At 37.0% G+C, this 23583-nt stretch overlaps 4 protein-coding genes across 4 annotated transcripts in view; 1 reads left to right on the top strand and 3 right to left on the bottom strand.

The window, feature by feature from the left end:
- Window positions 1-229: 229 nt before the first annotated feature.
- Window positions 230-6919, bottom strand: LOC129802486 (cell division cycle 5-like protein). Its single transcript, XM_055848367.1, has 3 exons — window positions 6775-6919; window positions 5109-6665; window positions 230-1348 (listed from the first exon to the last, which is right to left on the bottom strand). The coding sequence occupies exons 1-3, from the start codon at window positions 6817-6819 to the stop codon at window positions 356-358; spliced, it is 2595 nt and encodes an 864-aa protein (XP_055704342.1). The 5' UTR covers window positions 6820-6919; the 3' UTR covers window positions 230-355.
- Window positions 6920-6997: 78 nt separating this feature from the next.
- LOC129802488 (CCR4-NOT transcription complex subunit 10) lies at window positions 6998-11544 on the bottom strand. The gene is made up of 3 exons (XM_055848382.1): window positions 11362-11544; window positions 10134-11297; window positions 6998-7774 (listed from the first exon to the last, which is right to left on the bottom strand). The coding sequence occupies exons 1-3, from the start codon at window positions 11448-11450 to the stop codon at window positions 7078-7080; spliced, it is 1950 nt and encodes a 649-aa protein (XP_055704357.1). The 5' UTR covers window positions 11451-11544; the 3' UTR covers window positions 6998-7077.
- A 37-nt stretch (window positions 11545-11581) lies between these two features.
- LOC129802480 (condensin complex subunit 1) lies at window positions 11582-22971 on the top strand. The gene is made up of 4 exons (XM_055848353.1): window positions 11582-11802; window positions 11898-13983; window positions 17833-19095; window positions 22223-22971. Exons 1-4 carry the CDS (start codon window positions 11682-11684, stop codon window positions 22854-22856), a joined length of 4104 nt encoding a protein of 1367 aa, XP_055704328.1. The 5' UTR covers window positions 11582-11681; the 3' UTR covers window positions 22857-22971.
- LOC129802496 (modifier of mdg4-like) overlaps window positions 22943-23583 on the bottom strand; it is a 47399-nt gene continuing 46758 nt past the window's right edge. The window contains exon 5 of the mRNA XM_055848402.1: window positions 22943-23382. Coding sequence (XP_055704377.1) covers window positions 22964-23382 — 419 coding nt within the window. The 3' untranslated portion in view covers window positions 22943-22963. The remainder of the gene's footprint in view (window positions 23383-23583) is intronic.

The raw sequence follows: 23583 nt of genomic DNA, 5'->3' as shown, positions 1-23583 counted from the left end.
TTTTATTATCACTGACAAGGGTCTAGTTTAGGTAAATTTTTCAGAATTGACAGTCGATAGTATCAAAAACAAGTTATCATGTCACCCCCTTCAGAACAACTTCTAATATTCAAAGCCACGCAAATGTTAGAGGACCTCAGTACGGTAATTACTGTTAAATTAATCATTACGAAGTTCCGGCAAATTTTCTGCACAGAATAATGACCAAAAGAGACATTTTCATCCATCGTTAGTGTTCATACTTCATAGTTTATTTAATTTATCATCTACATTCGTCATAGTATTTCAATTTTCCTGCAGTAAATTAATAGATATTAAGGAGTAATCATTCATTTTCTTGAAACGTGAAAATGACTCACTCAGTACCGTTACTCTCGTTCATTTCAACCTCCACACTATTCCCATTAGCGCAATGATTCTCAAGTATTTCTTCATTTGTCGATTGAGTTGTCGTCTCCTCCACTTCGACACTTTGTGACTGCCCTGTTTCTTCATCTACTCTCCCCATTTCAACATCTTCGCCGACATTCTCTTCACGTGGAGCCATTTCACCTTGTGACATAGCAGCTTGTAACTGAGTCAGCTCTTCCTGAAGCTGAGCATAGCGTGCCTGAAGGAGCTTCTCTCGTTCCGTCTGTCGCGCAACATCGTCCGTGAGTGAGGCTAAACGCCGCGGAATCGCATGGTCTTCCTGGTCAGCCAGGAACTTGAACGTCGATAGTGCCAAGTAGTTTTGCTCAATCTGCTGAAATGTATCCTGCAGTTGTTTTATGAGGGCCTGTGCCCGTGCCTGATAGCCCCCCGTGAGAATCTTCAGCTTCTTCTCTATCTTCCCACAGCGATTGGCCTCCTTGGCCATATGTTTCCGATTCTGCTCCAATTTATATTCCGCTGACTCAAGCCTGTCTTTCTTGCTGGCCAAACTGGCACGAGTGTATCGATTCTGACTGGGCAGGAAAAGCACCTGACTCAAGCACTCTTCCCACACTTGTGTATAACTTTCTAGCGCCAAATCACCATGTGCCATGCCATTTTTCACCACACCCATCTCCTGCTGCAGCATATTCCGTGCCATTTGGAGTTCATCTTCCGTGAAGTCATGGTAAGGATGCTGCTCCAAGTAAGCCGCATGCTGTGCCGCTACATTTGGTTTCTTGGGCATCTGAGCCGCTTGGGGCTGAGATGTCGCAATGGGATCGCGGAGAGCATCATAGTGCAACATTGTCACCATTTCGTGCTTGATCAATTCCTCAGCACGCTGAAGGTCACTGAGGCCCTGCATGTCGGCTGGAGGACGTAGAATTGACATATTGACATCCAAAGGACGAGGTAAATCACGCTGAACCACCTAAAGACATTAATAAATCTACATTTAATTTGTGACAATAATTTCAAGAACTTCACAACTTCGAAGAAGTAAAAGATCAGCAAACTCTTAATTACTTTCCTATGAATTATTTTGTTAAAAAAATATTTGTGATCAGTAAAGTATTTCATTTTGATAAATAAATCTAAACCCTGTAACAAGATGATTCATAACTTTTTGACTTTCCCTTTGCTAAGAATATTTTAAAATTTTCATGCACTTTTTAATCCGAAAATAATTACCAAAAATTTCAAGAAGCTCTTGGTTGTCTTAACAGGCAAATTTTTGGCCTCTTGATTCAGGCAACCCCCTTAAATGAAGCTTGTGCTCAAAAATAAGTTTTTACTGCTCGAATTGCACAGAAAATTCTGTTTATAGGTAGATAGACAATTAAATTTTATTAATCCAGTCCGGTCTATTTGAATATAGTAACGAACGGGGTATAGTGGGTTGGTGTAGAGACGGATGGGACCCATTGTTAAAAAGCTCTCGATCTCAGATACAATATATACTAAAATTTCATCGAAATCGCTTCATAAACACCGAAAATGTAGTCCGGTCAAAACTTTTTCGATTATAGTTCAGGTCAGGAAACATCGAGGGAGGCGTGCGACCCACCGTTGGAAAGGTCTCGACCTCAGCTACAACATCCTAAAATAGAGCCCTGCGCGAAGCGAAATGGAGCAAATGCGCGCGGCGCGCGAGGTCTATTTTTGGCGCCGCCGCCGCAGATAATTTTATTCGGTGCGCGAAAGCGCGCCGTCGCCGTCGCCACATTTTTTTTCGCGTGCGAGCAAAATCTGCCACGGGTTTTCAGGTGATAAATGAGTTACTGTGTCAGTACCATGTAATGAATATAAAAAAGAACTTTAAGAGCTAGTACTTCATATTTACTCTATCTAATAAAATTTAAAGAAAAAGCATCGTCTAGTTTTAGAAATATTCTAAATCAAAGTTTTGAAAATCCATTTTTCGATTAATTCGACCTTCGATTAAATCGAATGAAATTGGGGTATCGTAAGGGTTGTAGCACTCAACGAGAACTTTCCAAAACAAAACACCATTTTTTCACTTTCCGATAATTAGAACCGGATATATGGCCATTTGAAAATTGAATTTTTGACCCTTTCTTCGGTTCAAGGAGGTCGGAGAAACTTTTTTTTTTATCAAAATCTCAGCAAAACGGTAAAAAAAACTCATTCACTGAGAAAAAAAAGGGGTGCAATTAACTTTTTTCCTCGTAACTTTAACAATTTTTAGATGTAAAAATATATATTTACATTTTTTTAATGTTAATTTTACACATTTATAAGTGTAAAATTAACATGAAAAAGGGTAACATTAACCCATAATACACCTAAACAGCATAATATTTACACCAATTTCGGATCAATAATGCAGGGTAAAATTAACATTTCCGGAATGTTATTTTAACTTTTTCGGATTTCTCCCAGTGTTCACATAATCATACAGTAGACTCTCCTCTCTCAATTGGGCATTTGGGGCAAAATGTCATCCGGTTTATCGATAGATTTGGACGTCAAAGCCTTTGTAAATTCCACAAAAAGCGCTGAATTATAAAGAATCGCGATATAATAGAAAGACCTACAGCGAATTTGAGCGAATTAGCTTCATAATTAAACGTGAAAATTGTCAACATTTTTCGCCCGATTGAAAAACAGCCGATTGAGTAATTCTGAAAGTAAATTCCAAAAAATCGATTTCCAAAACTAATCCAAAGAGTCAATTCCGAAAGTCCAAAAATCTCTGAAAGCCTTCCCCCAGTGCTACAAAAAAGCGAATTTTACTGCTCGAACTCCACGGAGAGAGCAGTATAATCCCTCGATTTTTTGACCCCTCCCCTTCCCCCCCCCCAATTTTCCACATTCTACCCCCCGGAGACCACTTTTGTAAATAAATCTTCACGTTTCAGACGATTTCTGAGAGAAATGTCGTCACGCTGTTTATCCGTCTGTCCGTCTGGCTGTCGCCAGCTCTGCTAGAGGCCAAACGGTAAGAGATAGCGACTTGGGATCTAAGAGGGACCCCCCCATAAGTCGACCCAAGGATCGTTAACATGCCCTTCATTTTCACCCCACCCCTCCCCTTCCCCTCCAAAACCATGTTTTTTTTGGGATTACTCGAAAACTCGTCGTGCGATTTTTTTTCATTTTTGGATATGTATTAGAGATTACCCAGGCGGACATTTCATCCTTAGACGAAAATAGCGTTGAATCATTCCTAATAACGGTTTTTCAAGGTCAAAGATTAAAAAACACACTAGAGAGCGCATTTATCAAGCGAAAGGGGTCATATTTCGGCTCGTTGGAAAAGTCTTGGAATTTCTTATAAAACTGAACCAGTTCCAATCGGTTCTGAATCGGTAATGAACCAGTTCATAGCCGATAAGTAATTTTGATCCGAAAATCGATACTTTTAAAATAATTTTGGAGGATCTTTTGAATGATATATGAATTAGTTCAAATCGGTTGAGAAACGGTAAATGGTAAATTATGCGAAAGTACTTCTGAGGTATATAGAATATAAGTCACGAGTTGGAGCATTTCGCAAAGCCTAGGACGTTTGCCACCCCTTTTTTTTATTAGAATAGCACCATAATCCCGACTCCTGTATGGAAATAATCAGGGCATGACTATGTTTCCCGTATGTTTTTAGTGTGCCGAAAAGATTTTTGGGTTTATTAGCTGTTTTCCGTCAGTGTAGAATGAATTAGCAAAAAATTTAAATATAAAATAAAAGCCAACTTAATATTGAACAGGCAATCGAAAACTACAAATTGGCAACCTACGTAGTTTTGGAGATATCTTGTGAAATGTGTTCGAAAACAGGGAAAAATTTACACTAAAACCGGTCGAATTTTTCACAGCTAATATCACTCCCGTGGAAATAAATTAGACAAATAATATAGCCAATTTTTGGCCAACACTAGAATGACAAAAAAAAATCGCAAAATCTAAAAAATATTTAAGGTTATCTTTGAAAAAAATATTTCATTGCCATGTGTTGAAATATAATTTTCTACTTAAAATTTATTCTAACACATGAACATTGCTAAGGGGTTTGTTGTATGTACAATTTATAAAGAATTGAAGAATGGAAAATTTTTGCATTGATTTAAAAAAGGTAAAAAGAAGGAAAAGTAAAATCCTTAACCCATTCCTTACCATGGTATTATACATCATACGCAAATTGAGTGATTTTAGATGATTTATTCCTGGGCAACTGATACTCGAATTGCTGTCGGGAATGGATTTTTAGTAACTTTAGTTCTTCAATTACTTGGGAAAAATAGTCCGACAGAGATGAAAATACATTTTGTTATTGTTTTCTTGCTTCGCGGAAGGTCATGCAAAATTTTTGCTCAAAATGGCAGACGGAAAATTCGACATCCCGTCGAATTTATTAAAATTGGCCTCTTTCCTCTTTCCTGATTTGAATTTTGGTTGCCAATTTGTTTTCTTGGATAGATACTCTATCTAAAGCAATAGAGTTCGTAATGAATTAATGCACAGAATTTAAATTCTGTGACCGTTTCTTTTTTCTTATTTTTTTCTTTTCAAAATGTTCATCTATTAATCTGTAGGAAACTAATTCCAAAATATAAACATACTATCTCAAGTATTTCTGGTACATTGACTGAATGAGTTAATTAACTAATTTCTAATAGAATCTTGTGAGAATTATAAGAATTGTCTTTCTGATTTTTTTTCAACAAACTTACTTGAGATCTCAATGCCATTTCCTTCTCACGCTCTCTTTTAGCATCAGCCATCATCTTTGCATCAACATCAGCCTGATCCTCAATGAGATCATTGGCCTGCTGTGGCTCTTCCTCCGTCATATCTTCATCGGGTACCACAATTTCGTAATCATTTTTGGGAGTGGGAAGAGATGACAAGCCTTCACGCAGCTTCATCTTCAGCTGCTTCTGGTAATTTTTCAATGCAGCTGGAGTATCGCCCACATTGAGGGCATCCTCGTCATTTATATTGAGTTTATCCCTAACAAATGCCGGCGTCACGGCATTCGTACCGATGGGAACTAGAGCAGATCCTGGTGTTTGAAAGCCCGGAGTACTGGGAGCATCGGAGCGGGATGATCTGAAGGGTGTTGCGAGGACTGTATTGGGAGTGGCTACAGTGGAATTCTGTGGCAGTGCTCCAGAGAAATCTGATGCATGTAGAGGAGTATTGGTACCTCCTTTGAGTGGCGTATCCACATGGGTAAGTGCCATAAGGGTTTGAGCTTCCTGCATAATCTTATCGGCTGCTGGAGCTGGAGTCCTGGGAGTAGCTGACACCGAAGGTGTTATGCTGTAGTCCGTTAGGAGGGCTTCTGTTGTGTCTGATCCTCCATCTGACGCTAGTTCCTTAGCCAATTCACTGGCTCTGCCCAATTTCACCACCTGCTCCAGCTCCAGATCCGATATCTGTGGCTCAGGCAACACCAGTTTTGATCTCTTCTTGGCAGGCTCCTGATTGAGCAGCATGGCCATTGGGATATCATTTTCCTTGCGCTGCTTCAATTTCTGCTTGTCTTTCTTGCGTTCTCTCTCTTCCTTCTCAATCCTCAACTCCCCATCCAGATGCTGCTGCCGCATCTTGTTGAAGTCAAATTCAACAGGAGCCACTTTTTCCTCCGACGTGTCGTAAAATCCAGGCATGGGACGCTTCTCAAAAGGTATATCTGCATTGTAATCTATTCCTTTGCGTCGCCGTCGATTATTGCCCCCTCCAATGCCTGCAGCTCTCAACTCCCGACGCTTCTGTAGAGCCGCCAGCCTCCGAGCTTCCTCCAGCTGCTTCTCCCGAGCTTTGCGTTTCGCTTTTTTTCCCTGTGTATTGGCCAGACGAGCTCTGGCTTCAGATAGCATTTCCAGCTCATCCTCATCCATATCCTTAGGATCTGGTCGTGCTGGTTTAGTTTCCGGATTGGGATCTATCTCTCCGGGTTTTAGTTTTCTCGGATCATCAACTGTATCATCTCCATCCTCCTTTCGTTGAGCTTGATCCAGGAGATATTCATATCTTTCTAAGCACTGTGCTGCTGTTCTGCCAATAATCGGCGCAATTGTCCTCCACTGGGTTGGCATTAATTTTGCCAAATGTAGCAACTTCTCATCCTCTTCCCTGGACCACTCTGTCTTCTTGATGCTCGGATCTAGCCATTCGTACCATCGAGCTTTGCACTGCTTGGCAGATTTTCTGTGCAGTAACGATGCAATACGGGACCATTGATTTTTCCCATATTTCATAACAGCTGCCTTGAGAATCTCATCCTGGAAAAAAATGCAAGGAAAAGCCCCCAAAGAACATTGAGGTTAAGAAAAACGTTTATGTTTTCTGCAATTTCTCATGTCCTTTGTAGATTTTATGATTAGCACTCACCTCTGTGTTTCTCCACACACCACCCTTTATCATAATACGAGGCATTTTGACGATTTATTTGTGTTTTTCACTAATTTCTAAGAAATTTCCCGGAGATCTAAAAATTCAGGGTGTTCAATGTTTTTCTCAGTGACGGATACTGCCATTGCAAAAAAACTTAACGAAGCTCTATTTTGAATATAAAACCGTTACATTTCACCTATATAATTAAAAAATTAGATTCAACAAAAACTATTTGATTATTTATTTAAATTGAAAAAGTAAAAAAATATATTAAAAGGTTAGTTGCGGACAATTTAATTTTTAAATAAATTGTGGGGTATCCACACGAATCATTTTTCGACAATTCTCAACATTTCCCGCTTGAAGTTCCATGTAAAGTTTCAGCATTTTCACATGATTCATCACAATAGGATGAGTGCACGACAGTAAAACACTCTTGGCCACCTCCGGAGCATCACCCTTCATCACCAATGACACAGCCAGATTATACGTTATGATAGACTGAGCAGCTTCCAGGCTATTAACATTCCAATCTGGTGATGCCCTTGTCTCAAAATCTTCTCCCCGAAGTTCACTGAGGAACTTTGGGTCTAAGTAACTGATAGCTTCTGGGACTTTATTGAGCATTATCAGTGATTCAGCACAATAGAGGTGCCCCAGCATCTTTAGGGTGTCTGGCAGATTGGGTATCTTCAGCAATTCCTTTCCATACTTGAGGGATAATGTATAATCTCCAAGAGTGACGAGAACATAAGAGAATGCTGCAAGTATTGAGCACCGCAATTGCTGAAAAGCCCCATCTTTAAGAGGCTTGGATGGATGAGTTGCAATTCCCTCTCTCATTTTGTCCCACTCAACATTCAAGTCGGCATCGGGCTGCTTATCTTCCTCCATCTTCCTTTGGGCCAGAAAGTGTTCAACCAGCGTGTAGGCATTCCTCAGGCAGAGTACCGCAAATTCCAGATTAGGACTTGGAATGGCAAAGAGGGAACTATCTCTGCAGGATAGAAAAAAATTATTGAATAATGATGCTATTTTTCAAGTACTTCTGCATTATCGACTTTTTACTGTGTTGGTTCCTGTCACGACTGTTTTGGATTACCGCAAGAGTGGAAAATAGTCAAGACACGAACCAACACACAGAAAATTTGATAATGCAGAAAATGCTAAAAACATGCTCATTTTTATTGGAATAACACCATAATGCTGCTATTCCAATGAAACATGAAATGGGGAAGCCTTAGGGTAAGTGTGCCAAATTTCGTCATAGTTGCATGCAACCGCCAAAGTCTCAAGTTTGAAATGTAATATTTTTAGGGTAAGTGTGCCAAATTCCGGCCAGCTTGCAATTTCGGCCACCTGTTTTGTTCCTCGAATTTCCATGAACTTTTAGATTTTACGTACTCTAGAGATTATATAATGCAAAAGAGTAACAAAAAGTGTAGCTTCGACAAACGAGATGACGTGAAAAAGATATTGGAAAAATTCTGGAAAGGCAAGGAACTATGAGAATGAAGGTGGCCGAAATAGGGCACCAAAGCTATGTCTATATTTTTATTCATTTTCAAATGAATTAAGAATGATTTTAGAGTAAATAAAGACGGTAAACTCTTTACAAAGTTCCAAGCAACACTCTTATAAAAGAAAGAATAAAAAAATCAATTTGAATTAAAAATATTACATTACAAACTTGAGACTTTGACGCTTGCATGCAACTATGCCGAAATTTGGCACACTTACCCTAATAGAAATTTTTTTTGTTATTTTTTAATAAGGAGTTTCTTAGAACCTTGTAGACAGTTTATCGTCTTTATTTTCTCTAAATTCAGTCTTAATCATTTTCAAAGGAAATAAAAATGTAGACATAACATTGGTGCCCTATTTCGGCCACCTTTATTCTCATACTTCCGTGCCCTACCGGAATTCTTTCAATGTCTTTTTTAGATCATCGTGCTCGTCGAAGCGACATTTTTTTTGTTATTATATGCATTGTATATTCTCTAGAAGAGTATGCAAAACCTAAAAATTCATGGATATTCGAAGGACAAAAAATGAGGCCGAAATTGCAAGCTGGCCGGAATTTGGCACACTTACCCTACTCTTGAACATTTTTCTTAAGCACTTTACTGTTCTCAGGTACTGCTGCATTATCGACTTTTCTTTGTATTGGTTTCTATCTCGACTGTTTTCCCCAGTCCTCGTAGTGTTCTAAAATCACCAAACAGTCGTGACAGAAACCAACAGAAAGAAATTTCGTTTATGCGGAAGAATTTGAGAACAGTAATGTGGTAAAAAATATTCATTTTTGCAATTTTTTATGGTGGTATTGCGATTAAACATGAAAAAGAGACAAGGGGTAACTCTCCGGTAACTCACTCCCATTTTTTCTGACAAGGGTTTCTGGTTTCTCGGATTTCGCGACGCAAAAAGTGAGCTTCGTGATGTAAATTTTGGGTTTCTCGGGTTTCGTGATGCAAAAACTGTTTTTTACGATGCAGAAATTGGATTTTTCGCATTTCGCGATGCAGAAATTGGGTTTCTTGGGATTCGCGATGCAAAAACTGGGTTTCACGATGCAGAAATTGTTTTTTTTGGGATTCGAGATACAGAAATTGGACTTCTCGCGTTTCGCGATGCAGAAATTAGGTTTCTTGGGATTCGCGATGCAAAAAGTCGGTTTCACGTTGCAGAAATTGGGTTTCTTGGGATTCGCGATGCAGAAATTGGATTTCTCGGGCTTCGCGATGCAAATCTTGGATTTCTCGGGTTTCATGATGCAAAAAGTGGGTTTTACGATGCAGAAATTGGATTTCTCGCGTTTTGCGATGCAGAAATTGGGTTTCTTGGGATTCGCGATGCAAAAACTGGGTTTCACGATGCAGAAATTGGGTTTCGTGGGATTCAAGATGCAGAAATTGGGTTTCTTGGGAATTAAGATGCAGAAATTGGATTTCTCGTGTTTCGCGATGCAAATCTTGGGTTTCTCGGGTTTCGCGATGCAAAGAGTCAGTTTCTCGCTCGGGTTTCGCGAAGCATTTCTCGGACAATTGACAAGGGTCTCTCAATATGAGTTACTCCTTGAAAGGAGAACTCTCTCTTGAATTTCTTTTAATATATATTTTACGGTTCTCATCTCATGTGCATCAGCATTATCGACTTTTCTTTGTGTTGGTTTCTGCCTCGACTGTTTTCCCCAGTCCTTGTTGTATTCCATAAAACCACCAAACAGTCGTGACATGAACCAACGCAAAGAAAATTCGTTTATGCAAGAGCACTTGAGTGAGAACAGTGAAGTTATTTTCATTTTTCATTGGAATAGCATCATAATCCTGGAAAATATTCTAAAAAGAACTTACGAAACATGTTTAGGGGCCGTTGGTTGGAGTATGTATTTCCTGTGAGCACCCGATCCCACCACAGAAGACACCAAGTTCTTATTTTCATTCTGCTTGATATCCTGGCGGTAGAGCATGATGCAGGCTTCGGCAATTCTTAGCCACAGTCGTGGATTGTTATGGTGATAATTGAGGGGTACAATGAGACACTCAAAGGCCTCCTTTGGACGCTGCAGATGCAGTAGAGCTACCCCGAGATTGTAAAGGATCTGTGTCTGTTTCGAGCCTCCAACAGCGTGCAGGGGAAGGCCTTTAGAAAATTTCTGTGTAACTTCCTCATTGGCATTCTTGTCGAAGTTCAGAGCGTGCTGAAAGAATCTCACAGCCATTGCATAGTGACGAACTGCAAAGTGAATCAGCCCCATATTGTTGGCTATTATTGTGTTCTGATCCTCACCATTTACCGCCAATGTAAATGGTTCATTGGTGAACTTCTTGGACAATTCCCGGGCCGCCATCTGGAAATCATTACCCAGGTAGTATTGATGACCCTTGGCAATTGAGAATTCTGATGTATCTTCAGAGGGTAGTAGAGTTGATTTTCCATTTGCTAAATTTACTCGAATTGTGCATAATTTCAACATCTCACGGAAATCATCGAGATTCTTGTCTTTGTCCTTTGGTGTCAAGGAAATCTCTTCAGTGGCTGCAACAGCTGCAACAACTTCATCGTCATCATTTATTATAGCTTCACGCGTGATACCCAGACGATTTTCCAGCTGTTCGAGGAGTGCCTTTGCCTTCCGGGGTTGATTGGTGTCCAAGAGCATTGTGAGAGTAAGAAGATAGGCTCTCTGGATAAAATTCTCATCCAAATGGTTGGCATGATTGAGAACATTAAGAACAGCTGTCATGATTTTCAGTGCCTGCTGTGGTTGCCGGAAGTGGTGAAGAAGCAGAGCTTGATTGTAGTATGCTGCACACATCTTGACATCCTTAATCTCAAATCCAGCAGGAAAATCTGTACTTCCGGTGAGTTGCTGAAGGCTCTTTCTGAACTGATCATGCTTCTGCAAGTCATTCAAATAGTACTCAACTACAGCTTTGTTGTGTGAGATTTTCGGTGATGAACCAATAGAAGCCTCCAATTTATTCAGGGAATTGAGTGAATTCCCATAATCTTGCCTGGAAATCCCAAAGAATCAACATGAATTTTGATATTTTGTAAAATTGGAAAAAGTTCAATTACTTCACAAATTCCTCAAAAGACAACTTTATCAACACACGGTCCTCATCTTTGTAGGTCATGGAAGAACCATCACTTGCACCTTCTAACATTTCTTTCCTGTAGAAATATGCAAAATATCCTGAAAATGAGCTTAACCTTTTACCAAAACAAATACTATCAGCGCCACGAACGACTGATCTAAGAAGCTCGTAAAAACTTAACGAAAGCGCCAACGGAATTTTCACATTGCTGCCAACCTTCAAAGTCTGACTGACGCGACGCTAAAGCGGTTGCTTTGATAAAGATATATTTTGGTTTAAATAAGTTTACACAGCATAAAAATGCAATTTGAGTTTATAATACCGAACAAAAATGCTGATCTATTGGATATAGATGCACCCAAAAATGGGTATTATGTGAAAAAAGTGCATCAACTGGCTGAAATACCTGAATTACTCAAAAGTGTGTGACAGTTACTATTTGTTGAATTTGGAGCCCTTTTTCGTATAATTCGCGCAAAATTTCTCATTGTTTTTTCTCTCCTGTTTGTCTTGCAGGAGCCAGGGCAGCGTCTCAAGTCAAAATATATTACATATTTGACCATTTTGATGTATTTTTTTCCTTGGTGGAAAGATCATCAAATGTTTCTCCAAGCATCGCAATTTGTGCCTTTGATTTACTCTACACAACAACAGATAAATTGGGGCAAACCCTGGCATCAGCTCTGGAGCAGAGCTCACTGGAGACTGAAGAGAGGGATTCTCTGCGGAATGCCACTAAAATGATACTATATCTCGTGACCGCAGTTGTAAAGGCAACTGATCAAATTTATCTCAACAACGCCACGGGAGGTGACAAAAAGAAGGGCGCTCAGAAGAATGATCAGAACTTCCATTTAAGCAATTGGGAGGAAAAGCGAACAAAGAGTCTCATTCAGTTATACAATATGCTTCAGCTTCCGCTGGAGCAGCTGTGGGAGAGATCACTTGTTGAGGAAACATTTGTCACGATGATCTGCGATGTAGCTTATAGGACGCTGGAATCTGACTTTTCAAAGGCCAACAATGTCTCAGACGCAGTCTTTCAGATTCTTGGAGTGGCAATCAAGCGATATAATCATGCCATGCACTTTCCTGTCCGAATTCTCTCAATTCTCCGCAACAGCGAATCATCCGTCTCTGCAATTGCCGATGGAGTTTGTCTGCTCGAGGAAGACTTTGGCATCAAAACTCTCTGTTCCATGCTGCTCAGGGACTTGCTCGAAACCATATCCAATGAGTCTGAAGACAGCAAAACAGTTAAACATGCAACAATGTTCCTGAATCGACTCTCCACAGTGGCTCAGAATCTCATTATGCCACACATTTCTATGCTAGCGGACAGTATGTTGGATTTGGAAGCGTATCAATTGCGGATGTGCGTCCTACAGATCATGGGAGATATTGTGCGCAGCCAATTGACATCTGAAGAGCTCTCGGATGAGATGAAGGAAACTCGTGAAGAATATTTGGAACATCTCTATGATCATGGGCAAGATGTAAATGCCTTTGCGCGCTCAAGAGTCCTTCAGATTTGGATACAGCTGAAGGAGGATATGGCTATTCCTCTGGTGTGGCATAACAGAGTCCTACGGTTAGGTGTTTCACGGCTTGAAGACAGAACAGCTTCAGTGAGAAAACATGCAGTTGTCCTCATAAAATCCTTCCTGGAGAGCAATCCTTTTGCCGGAAAACTGTCAATGGAGGAGCTGAAGCAAGAAGTGACTGTGCAGGAAGAGAAACTTCAAGTTCTCCGTGAGAAAGTTCTACAAATTGAACGGGAATGGACAGATATAGTTGAAGATGCTACTTCAATTGTCACAGAATATCTCTCTCATTTGGATACCAATGGAAATGGTGAGCATCAATTCACGGGGACTCCTTCAAACCACATTGAGAATCAGTCGGAATTGGTAACGGGATTTCTGGAGAAGAAAGATTACCTCAGTGCCCTCAAAGTGGTATACAGTAGTGACATGGCTATCTCAAATAGTCCCGTCAGTAGCATGGAATTGGGCCAAAAGTGTTCATACTACGTAGCTCTGCTCCAGACCTACTTCTACATGCTGAAAAATCACCCGGAAATCCAAAAGGAATTCGATCAGCAAAAAAATACCATTCAATTTCACAATGACTGCATCGATTTCCTGGATATTATTCAGGAGGCAATGCCCAAGATTATGCAACTGCTCTCATCCAAGACAAATAGTGATGTTTGCGAGGCCATAAATTTCTTCACACTTGGCTATCAATTTGATGTGAAAGGCACAATGGAGGGGATGCACAAGATGCTGTCGGTAATCTGGTCGAGTGACAAGGAGAAGAAAGAAGCAGTTAGTGCAGCATACAAGAAGGTTCTTTTTACCACGGACTGCAAAGGACGTCAACATGCCGCAAAAGTTGTGAAGAATCTCTGTAATTTTATTGGTGAATTGTCCATTGGACGCTACATGTCCATGGAATTCCTCATCAAACAGTGGGTTGAGGATGAAGATATTGATCATCAGATTATTCAAGTGCTCTTTGAGAGGTTCACAATGAAACTGGAAGACACAACCGAGAAGGAAGCTAGAGAGGCTCTGCAATTGCTTGTTCTTATATCAAGGTGAGTTATTTTTTATTATTTATTTTCATTTTAAATGTTCATGTTTCTCATAAATTTACATAAGCTGTCTAGGGAAAACTAAAACTAACCGACCTAAAAAAAATCTTTTCAAAAAACATAAAAATGCCTAATGACAAATTCATAAATGATCAATATTCTCACTCAGATAAACTAGATTTTAAATGAACTCATTGACGAATAAGAATACACGAATAAGACCTCTGCCTCCGAATAGGTATTGGCAAAGGTAACAACTTTTGTCCCGGGACCGACCCCAAAAATATGTAGGAAAAGCACTAAAGCATAAAATATATGTTTAAGAAATGTGACGATTTTTTTTACAAAGCTCCTTTTATACAATAACGGTTTATTTTACACTGCAAAAAAATGGGGGTGCGATTAACTTTTTTTCCTCGTAATTTTAACACTTTTTATGTGTAAAAATATATCAACATTTTAATGTTAATTTTACACCTTTTTAAGGGTAAAATTAACATGAAAAAGTGTAACTTTAACCCGTAATACACCTAAAAAGGGTAATATTTACACACTGAGAAAAAAAGAGGGTGCGATTAACTTTTTTTCCTCATAACTTTAACACTTTTTAGGTGTAAAAATATATCAACATTTTATAATGTTAATTTTACACCTTTTTAAGGGTAAAATCAACATGAAAAAAGGTAACTTTAATCCCCAATACACCTAAAAAGGGTAATATTTACACCGATTTCGGATCAATACTGCAGGGTAAAATTAACATTTCCGAAATGGTATTTTAACTTTTTCGGATTTCTCTCAGTGAATGTTTGTCGTTTCAAAGAAAAATTTGTAAAGGAACACTCAAGGAAGATTTTTCTAGAACAAATCATATCTTTATTTCTTAATTTTCCAGATATTCCTCATAAATCCTTCAAATATCCTTCAAATTCATAAAAAATTGTCTGAAAGGATATGTCTCCTATGGAGAAATATTCACCTAGAAAAAAGAGTTAAAGCTTCGTCAGACTGCATGGTCCTAAAAGACACCGTTATTTAAAAGCTTTGAATAATAAGTTTAGGATAATCTGAACCTTTTGTTGAAATTCTTTTGGTAACGATACCTTTTCAATTCTATAATTTTCTGCAACTCTAGCTTCTTTTTTTGGAGAGAATATTTCAATAAAACCACGCTATACTTTCAATGGACTTAAAGGACATTCTAGGATATTTGGATAATTACAAGGACAATGGATGTGAAAAAATCGAAGGATTGTGAAGCTAAATCATATTAAGTCCATTTCTATTTAAAAATACAGAAACAAAATCCTCTTTTAAAAGTACCCCTATACAAAGGTGCCCCAATGCCCCCTAGGTACTCTAATAAATGATTGTATCTTTGATCTGTATATTTTACAGGTTTTGATAGAATGAATAATTCTGTAGAACTCCGTATAAAATATACCATTCTTCAATTTGCAAACTTTTCATGTATAGAATATCACTATGACTAAAACGATAGTTTGCTTAAACGTCATCTATTTTACCTCACATTCTCTTTATTCACATTTAATTAAGGGGCTACGTGGCCCAAAATCACTGAAAAACACAATATTTTCTCTTTTTTTTTTTCGACATAAAAAATTTTTATTTTAATTTAAGTTCTTAAACATATAAAAGTAAAACAATTTAAACTATATTTTCTGAAATTTTCATTTAAAAATGTTTCGAATTCAGCCGTTTGGATTTGATTTTTGGAGACTTATTTTGAAAAAAAAACATGCTTTTCCGTGGACAAGATTTCTCAGAGTGTATTGATCAGATGTCTAAAAAAAACAAATATTTCCTGTTAGCTGATGAATTAAACTCGTACTATGAAATGAAATTTGGATTTTTGGCAGAATTTTATACAAAACAATCAATTTTCGGCGTATTTCACACCATATTTTGCTTTGGTTTTTTTTGAACTCCCACCCCTATTCCCTAGGTCGTTGACAAACTACCATGTTTTGTCTTGTAAAATAAATTGTGATCAAGACCATTCAAGTACGAGTTTAACTTATCAGCCAACAGGAAATATTTAGTTCTTTGATGTCAGATGAATATGGGAGACTGGGGCAAAAAGTCACAAATCGAAAAATTAAAAATTCAATATCTTCCAAGGTAAAAAAGATAGCGGCTCAAATTTTTTTCTATAGATAGTCTCCATATACCTTCTTCAATGTCATAAGTTTCTTAGAATTGTAACAAGGAATTTAGAAAATAAAAAATATCGAAATTTTTAGACCTATTTTTGAAATATTTTGCTTGCAGAAGATAACAATTATTACCTACTTATTTTCTAAAATTGATGCACTGGTGAATTTTTTCTAAATAATTTGGATTCTTTGAATACGACTCCGCTATCTATTTTAGAATTTCACAAAGGTTCTTTTCTCCAGAAATCCTTTTATTAAAAATGGTCACTTGGGGTAAAAAGTAATAAAAGATATAGAGCAAAAAGTAATAAAAAGCGAAGCAATTTCTGATGTCTCACGGCGAAAAGAAACGTCATTACCATATCTCGCCGTTTGTTGTTTGCATTGGTCAAACGATTTGCAGTCTTTTGTGTGTTTTTTTTTCTAAAATAGCTTGAAAACCGCTTTTCTCGTTTTCTCACTTTTCTCGCAGAGAAAACGGTGTTTTACAAAGGTGTATATTAGGGCGTTTCAACTAGGAAAAAAATTTTTTGGCACTATTCTCAAGGTGCTGTATTTGATGAGACAAGAAAGTTTTTCTTCTACGACCATATGATCAGACTCTGTTTAGAGGTGGCTGAACGACCCTCTCTGTAGAACAAATTTCTGATTTTACCGGATTTTACACTACAGAGAGGGTCGTTCAGCCACCTCTAAACAGCGTCTGATCATATGGTCGTAGAAGAAAAACTTTCTTGTCTCATCAAATACATCACCATGAGAATAGTGTCAAAAAATTTTTTTCCTAGTTGAAACGCCCTAATGTATATGAATAAATTTTCTATGAAAATATGTCCTCTAGGTATTTTTTCAAATTTACGGAAGCCTATAATGAATGTCTGGAACTATTTGCCCCAGCATTTTTGAGATTAGTCACAAAATTACCTTTTAGAAATCGGCTAGATAAACGTATTTTCTTACAAAATATAAGAATATTACTTTCACAAAGTTGTAGAGCGGTAAATTTCCTATAAAACTGCTCCAATTAGAAATTTTTGAAGCGATCGAGTAGCTTGTAAAAAAATAAAATATCCGTTTTGTGACTTTTTGCCCTAGTCTCTCCTATATAATTTTTCAAAAACTGTCTCGAAAAATCAGATCCCAACGGCAGAGTTTTTAAAATTTTGAAATGAAAATTTAAGAAAATATAGTTAAAAATTTTATACTTTTATATGATTAAGAACTCGTATTAAATTTTTGTTTATTGTGTTGAAAAAAGATATCAAGAAAATATGCTGTTTTTTTTTAGAATGCGCGACCCACGTGACCCCTTAATTTAATCCCATAAAATATTTTACCTCTATAGTTTTCTTTGATTGGATAGAGCTTTGAATGTTCAGACAACACGATTGGACTAAAATATTTTGTGGAATGAAATTTTCAATTAAAAGTGGATAATCTATACATAATAATAATAATATATATTGATATTATAGGGCTGTAAGCCCTCTTTAGAAATATCGTTTACGCAAATCATATATCAGTGATTATAACATCTCTGTTTGACGATAACAGCGATACTGAAGTGTTGCATCTAGATTCAGATAGTAACTAGATAATAATTTATTTTAAAGAATTACCTCCGCATTTTCCCATCAATAAATATGTGCTTTTGTTTCTTTTCTTTTATATCTAGAACTAAAAATTCGGTGGCAAACGTAAATAAAGGTGTCATTGAAAGCATTGCATTCAGTGAGAGAGGTCTAAGTGATTCTCTGCTGTATGCTAGTTGCATTGATTTCCTCATGAACATAAATACTGGTGACACTGCTGATAAACGCATCAAGAAAGATAGCGATATAGTGGTAAAAATAAGGGATAACTTCAAATTATTTTTCTTCACACCGGATGTTGTAAATTTCAATGATATCGCTTCACGAACCACAGAGTTCATCTATAATATGGTGCAATCACCAGATGCTGTCTGTGAAGATATTCTGTTAATAATTCTCGAGAAATGTAACGAGATTGCCAATGGAGATAGAGAGAGTGAGGAGAGTGTTAGGTTGTCACAGAACAGCAAAATAGTCCAATATACACTATGCAGTGAGATTCTGAAGCGATTAATCTACACAATAGGGATGTTTGCTTTGAGGGAGTTGATCTTCTTGGATACAAATGTGTACCACAATATGAAATATCGACAGGAGTTGAAGAATATGAAGAAGAATGTTGTCAATGGACGTGCTAATAAATCAATATCATCACCAGCTCTTGATACATCAGCTAGCAATGCTCTCAAGAGAATGGCAGATCCGGATGAAGAGGCTCTTGTGGGTCCAACAGCTGAAGACAATATTGCCGAAGTGATTACATATATCTATGAAGAAGTTCTTTTATTCAAATCTCAGAGTTTTCTGAAAAAATTCACTTCCTGCATCACTCACATTTGTCGCAATCCTGCCATTTACAATGACGATGAACTCCAACAGACGACAATAATCACGTTAATTAGACTGATGTGTGTATCATCAAAGTTCTGTGAGAGCAATCTTGGATTGCTTATGAACATTTTAAGTGGTACAAAGAAATCATCACTCAAATGCAACATAATAATCGGAGTGGCTGATCTCACATTTAGATCACCAAATGTGACTGAACCATGGGCTGGACAAATCTACAGTAATCTCCATGATACTAATTTACAAGTGAGAATGACAACGGTTAAAATGCTCTCTTACCTCATCATGCACGAAATGATTCGTGTCAAAGGACAAGTATCTGACTTGGCACTGCGACTTGTGGATGAAAATGAGGACATTCGAACGTGTACTGAGGAATTTTTCAAAGAGATTGCCACCAAATCCACCATGCTCTACAATGTGATGCCAGACATCATTTCACGACTCAGTGATAGTACGCTCAATTTGGAAGAGGAGAAGTACAGGACAATAATGAGGTGAGAATAGATTGAATTTTATCAAAGATTTTTTTTTAGCTTGAAACATCACTCAAATAGTCCCAATGCTAAATTTATTTAAGTCCCAGCTTTGCGGAATTCTCGAACACACGAGATAGAGCTATCCTTGAATTATCTTTTCGCATATTTTTTTTTTGGTTGTATACCAGTTTATTACCGATTAAATTCCTTAAATTCATTCTCAAATAGGAGAATAATTCTGTATCAGAAAATTTGCTAAAAAGTGTGCATTTCAGAATGTTCTTGTCACGAATTAGCATGATTACGCGCAAATAAGTAAGAATTTTCGAGAAAAATATATCAATTACGATTATTTGACTAATTCCTTACATATTGGGACTGATATAATCAGATAAAAAATGTCAAGACCTTTTCCAAATTCAATAAAATAAGGGAGTGATCTTTGTCCTTCGATAATTAAAAATGACGAATTTTCTAGTCATAAGTAGGGTAAATTAAGCTAATTCAAAACCTGCTCCAAATGGAAATTTTTCGCTACTCCAAGTGGAAACATCATTGTTTTCACGATAAATACAGTACTAAATTATTATATTTATATATTTTCTATACCACAGTTTCATTATTTAGTTTATTTTTGCTTCAAATAAAGCGAAAACCTTTTCATATTCACAAATTTTAATTTGTTAATTTCTCAAAAAAATTAAAAGTGTACCTATTCACCATTGAATTTTTCATCGATCGACCATGTTTTCCAATGAAAAACACAATGAGGTGACTGTTGTTTATTCGTTTTGTTTAACATTTAATGTCACATTTCTGGCTAATTTTAGTTAAATTAAGTGCTAATCTTTATTGTTGACGGTACGTGAAGTTTTCAAATAAAATAATTACCTATTTCGTGAACAAAAAGGGTTTTTCTGAAGGGTCTGCAAATGCTTCAATAGGAAACCCTGGAAATATGATTTTTTGGAGAGATTTTCCTATTGTTTTAGATGGGAAATGAAAAAAGACCAGGAATAAGAACAAATCCTGCACTCAATAGCAACTCAACAAGATTTTGGAAGCCTTTTGTCGTGGTTTCACTTACACTTTTTGTCTCCAATTAAAAACTTTCCCTTGTCTCCATTTGGATTTATATGTTTCCAATAGAAGCACTTTACGCTCGCGTATTTTTCTTGTATTTAAGAAGTTTTCAAATTATATCTAAAGAATTTTCACTAATCAGTAACATTCTAGAAGAGTCAAGGAGCAAATTTATGTAATTCTCTTCAGAAAAAATATGAACTTAATGTGTTGAATTTTCTGTCAAAGTTAAAGCGTCTGGAAATGGTTTTGAATTAGGACATTTACCCTATGTTTAGACGAAGACAAAATTTTAAGAACATTTTTTATAAGTTTACGAAAATATACGAACAATTGTTTGTAATAAAAGACAAAAATGCTCGCCAAGTGCTTAAGTTACGAACAATGTTTACAAAAAAATACAAAGATTTACGAACTTTTTAGTGAGTTATACGATTTACGAGCATTTCGTAAGTTCCTAGTAAGAATTCTAAGAAAGAAGAAAGACCGAAAAAACATGGTTTTAGAAGGTTTGGTGAGGGTTGAGGGGAAAAGGGAAAAAAGACCTTCCAAGATAATGTCTAATTATGGGGAGGGGGGTCTTCGAAGGCCGGAAGTCGATATCTCCTACCGTTTATCCTCTACCTTGGAAAAAAACTTAAGGTCAAGTAGAAAAATAATTTAAAAAAAAAATACTTAACTGATTCATTACCGATGCAACCGGGTTCGAAGTTTCAATTTCAATACCTTTTAAAAAAAATCAAATTGAACCACATCGGTTAAAAAATAAGTTCTCCAAAGTGATTGACCTTAGACCTTCAATATTTCAAAATGGTGTTTTTTTCGGTCATAGGTATGTATGGACGAAATGCTCGCCTAGGCTACCTTTAAAACATATCCGAAAATCATTGAAAAAGCTTGGGCCAATTTTGAGAAAAACCAAAAAAAAACATGGTTTTGGAGGAGAGGAAGGGGGCGAGAAGAAAAAGAAAAAGGAAAAACGCCTGAAGATAATGTTCTTCTATTAGGAGTCACCAAAGGCCAGAAGAGCGTTAAAGCTCCAGAGCGGTGACAATTTTCAAAAAAAAATGAATTGGAAATTAAATTTAAAGTAAAAATTTAAATTGAAATTAAAGTAAAAGAAATTGAAGATTAGAATTTTTATTATAGATGGCCTTCATGAAGCTTTTTTAAATGTAAGAGTTTCAAGAGATTCGAGCAAGGACTTTTATAAATCGATTTTTATAAAATGGTTTTAAAAGGGTATTTTTTTGGAGATAGAAGAAAATGGTCTTTATCAATGAGTAACTGTGTTATCACACTTGCACATTAAAATTTTAATATGATTCACATTAATTGTCGCTGGTGAGAGTCCAAATTTGTAATTTGTGTGTTTGAATCATTTTATATTCAAAATTTGATCTATTTGTTGATAAAAAGATAGACTTGGCCCGCAAAATTTGATATAAATTGATTTATAGCATTAATGCGAAAAATTATTGCGATTTTCTCTTTAATTTTTTAATGTGAAAAATATTTAGGCTTTAGGTAAATGTAAACTTAATTTTGCAGGCTTAGCCCACTTCTTTATCAATAAATAGAAAAACCCCAAATATTAAGTGACTCAAAGACACAAATAACATATTTGGACGCTCACAAGCGACAATTAATGTGAATCACATTAAAATTTTAATGTGCAAGTGTGATAACGCCGTAAAACAGTAAAATTTTTCATAAGAATATGCTCATTAAAAGTCGATGAAGTTTTCTGAGAGCTCGTAAAAATAAATTTTACTTCTCTTTTTCTTCTATTCCGTGGTCTTGTTTTTTTCTTTGCCTATCTGAAACCTCTGAAACAGTGAGAAAATCTCAAATGTTCCAAATTACCCCAGTATACCCTACGCATTTACGCTCTAGTATTCAACATTTGCCCTTGAAGAAACCTTGGAGTTTTTATGTATAATCATTTTAAAACCGAAATTCAATTTAGCTTTACTGATTTTTTAGAGATAACTTATAAAGTTAGAAAAGTCTAAAAAGTAAATCTCATAACACCTAAACGTTTCAATTTTCTTCTTAACAGATTTATCATGAAGCTGATTCGAAAGGACAAACACATTGAAAATCTAGTAGAGAAGCTATGTTTAAGATACACTGTGATTTCCACAGAGAGACAATGGAGAGATCTTGCATTTTGTCTTTCACTCTTATCGTACAATGAGAAAGCGATAAAGAAACTGATTGACAATATGAATAATTTCAAGACAAAAATATTAAATGACGATGTGTACGATGCTTTTAAGTCTATCATATCGAACACGGCAAAATTGGCCAAACAGCCACTGAAGGAGCTCGTAAAGGAGCTTGAGTACAAAGTGGAGGAACTCCGCAATGGCAATGTCAATAACGAGGAGGGTGAAGATGGAGAAAATGTGAGTGAGAGAAGGACACAGCAGAGAGGAAATGCCAGTGCAAAGAAAGTTCGGAGGAAGCAAAATGTGGTGAAGCCGAAGAAGAGAGGAGGTCGATTTGCCCCAGATTCTGACGATGATGATGACTTTGAGAGTGATAATGACCGTGAGAATCAAGTGCCTGCACACAATTCTCGGCCAAGAAGGGCAACAAAAAATGCCACAGCAATTGTGGAATCTGATAACAGTAGCTCAGACTCAGAGGAGAGACAGAGAGTTGTGAGATCGAAGAGAATTAGAAAATAGGTAGTGTTCTAATTTTTACGTGTTAACACAGTAGGCAAAAATCCATTGTAAATATTCCTTTCAACGTGTAGAGAAGATCTTTCTGATAAAGTAATTTTTATTTGAACTTACATTGGTTGTTCTTTTATTATGCACTTCTCGCTGTGTTCTTGGCAAGGAACACTGACTAGATTTCCTTTTGTGTCGGTGTGAATTCGCGCTGCACAGCCCGCATTGAAATTGGTACAGCGCCAGTAGATCCGTTCGTTTTGGGCCGTCATGTGGCGGTAGAAGGAGAATCCGCGATAAACAGCCATCATGCCATTTGTTCTATCATCTTTGCTGTGATTGTGAGGGAATATGTTAGTGTGAACATTTCCTAAGGCATCGACATTCACAGTAACTGGACAGCCATCTGTTCTGCTCCGGGCACAGCGATAGTAAGTTATACCATTTTTTACGACCCCTGATTTGTGGTACAAGTGACCATCGATCTTCAGGCCCTTTCGAGGAATGGCTTTGTACACAACAAATTCGAGAGAATCATCTGCAAAAGGTATACAAATTCAGTCATTGATTTTGAGATTACGATTTTCAATATGATTCTTTGTAGTCTTTTGGGGTTTAAGTTTCAATCATTGCTTAAACCAATAAATAAGGCATTTAAAGAGATCAGAGTTCGGTGTCTTTTTTGGACGAATATTCCTAAATATCTAATGGATCTAATGCTTCACAAAGAAGACACTTT

The sequence above is a fragment of the Phlebotomus papatasi genome, chromosome 1 (assembly GCF_024763615.1).
Source record: "Phlebotomus papatasi isolate M1 chromosome 1, Ppap_2.1, whole genome shotgun sequence".
Classification (NCBI taxonomy): Eukaryota; Metazoa; Arthropoda; class Insecta; order Diptera; family Psychodidae; genus Phlebotomus; species Phlebotomus papatasi.
This window is presented reverse-complemented; position numbering and strand designations above follow the sequence as displayed.

What these genes read in the sequence shown, in the direction of transcription:
- LOC129802486 (XM_055848367.1), bottom strand. Translation starts at nt 6,819, where the DNA reads ATGCCTCGTATTATGATAAAGGGTGGTGTGTGGAGAAACACAGAG. An exon ending in GTGTGTGGAGAAACACAGAG is followed by an intron (nt 6,666 to 6,774) that starts GTGAGTGCTAAT and finishes ATTTTTTTCCAG; the next exon opens with GATGAGATTCTCAAGGCAGC. An exon ending in AAATGGCATTGAGATCTCAA is followed by an intron (nt 1,349 to 5,108) that starts GTAAGTTTGTTG and finishes TAATGTCTTTAG; the next exon opens with GTGGTTCAGCGTGATTTACC.
- LOC129802480 (XM_055848353.1), top strand. Translation starts at nt 11,682, where the DNA reads ATGCAATTTGAGTTTATAATACCGAACAAAAATGCTGATCTATTGGAT. An exon ending in TTGCTTGTTCTTATATCAAG is followed by an intron (nt 13,984 to 17,832) that starts GTGAGTTATTTT and finishes TTTTATATCTAG; the next exon opens with AACTAAAAATTCGGTGGCAA. An exon ending in AAGTACAGGACAATAATGAG is followed by an intron (nt 19,096 to 22,222) that starts GTGAGAATAGAT and finishes TCTTCTTAACAG; the next exon opens with ATTTATCATGAAGCTGATTC.
- LOC129802488 (XM_055848382.1), bottom strand. Translation starts at nt 11,450, where the DNA reads ATGTTAGAAGGTGCAAGTGATGGTTCTTCCATGACCTACAAAGATGAG. An exon ending in TCTTTTGAGGAATTTGTGAA is followed by an intron (nt 11,298 to 11,361) that starts GTAATTGAACTT and finishes TGGGATTTCCAG; the next exon opens with GCAAGATTATGGGAATTCAC. An exon ending in ACGGCCCCTAAACATGTTTC is followed by an intron (nt 7,775 to 10,133) that starts GTAAGTTCTTTT and finishes TCTATCCTGCAG; the next exon opens with AGATAGTTCCCTCTTTGCCA.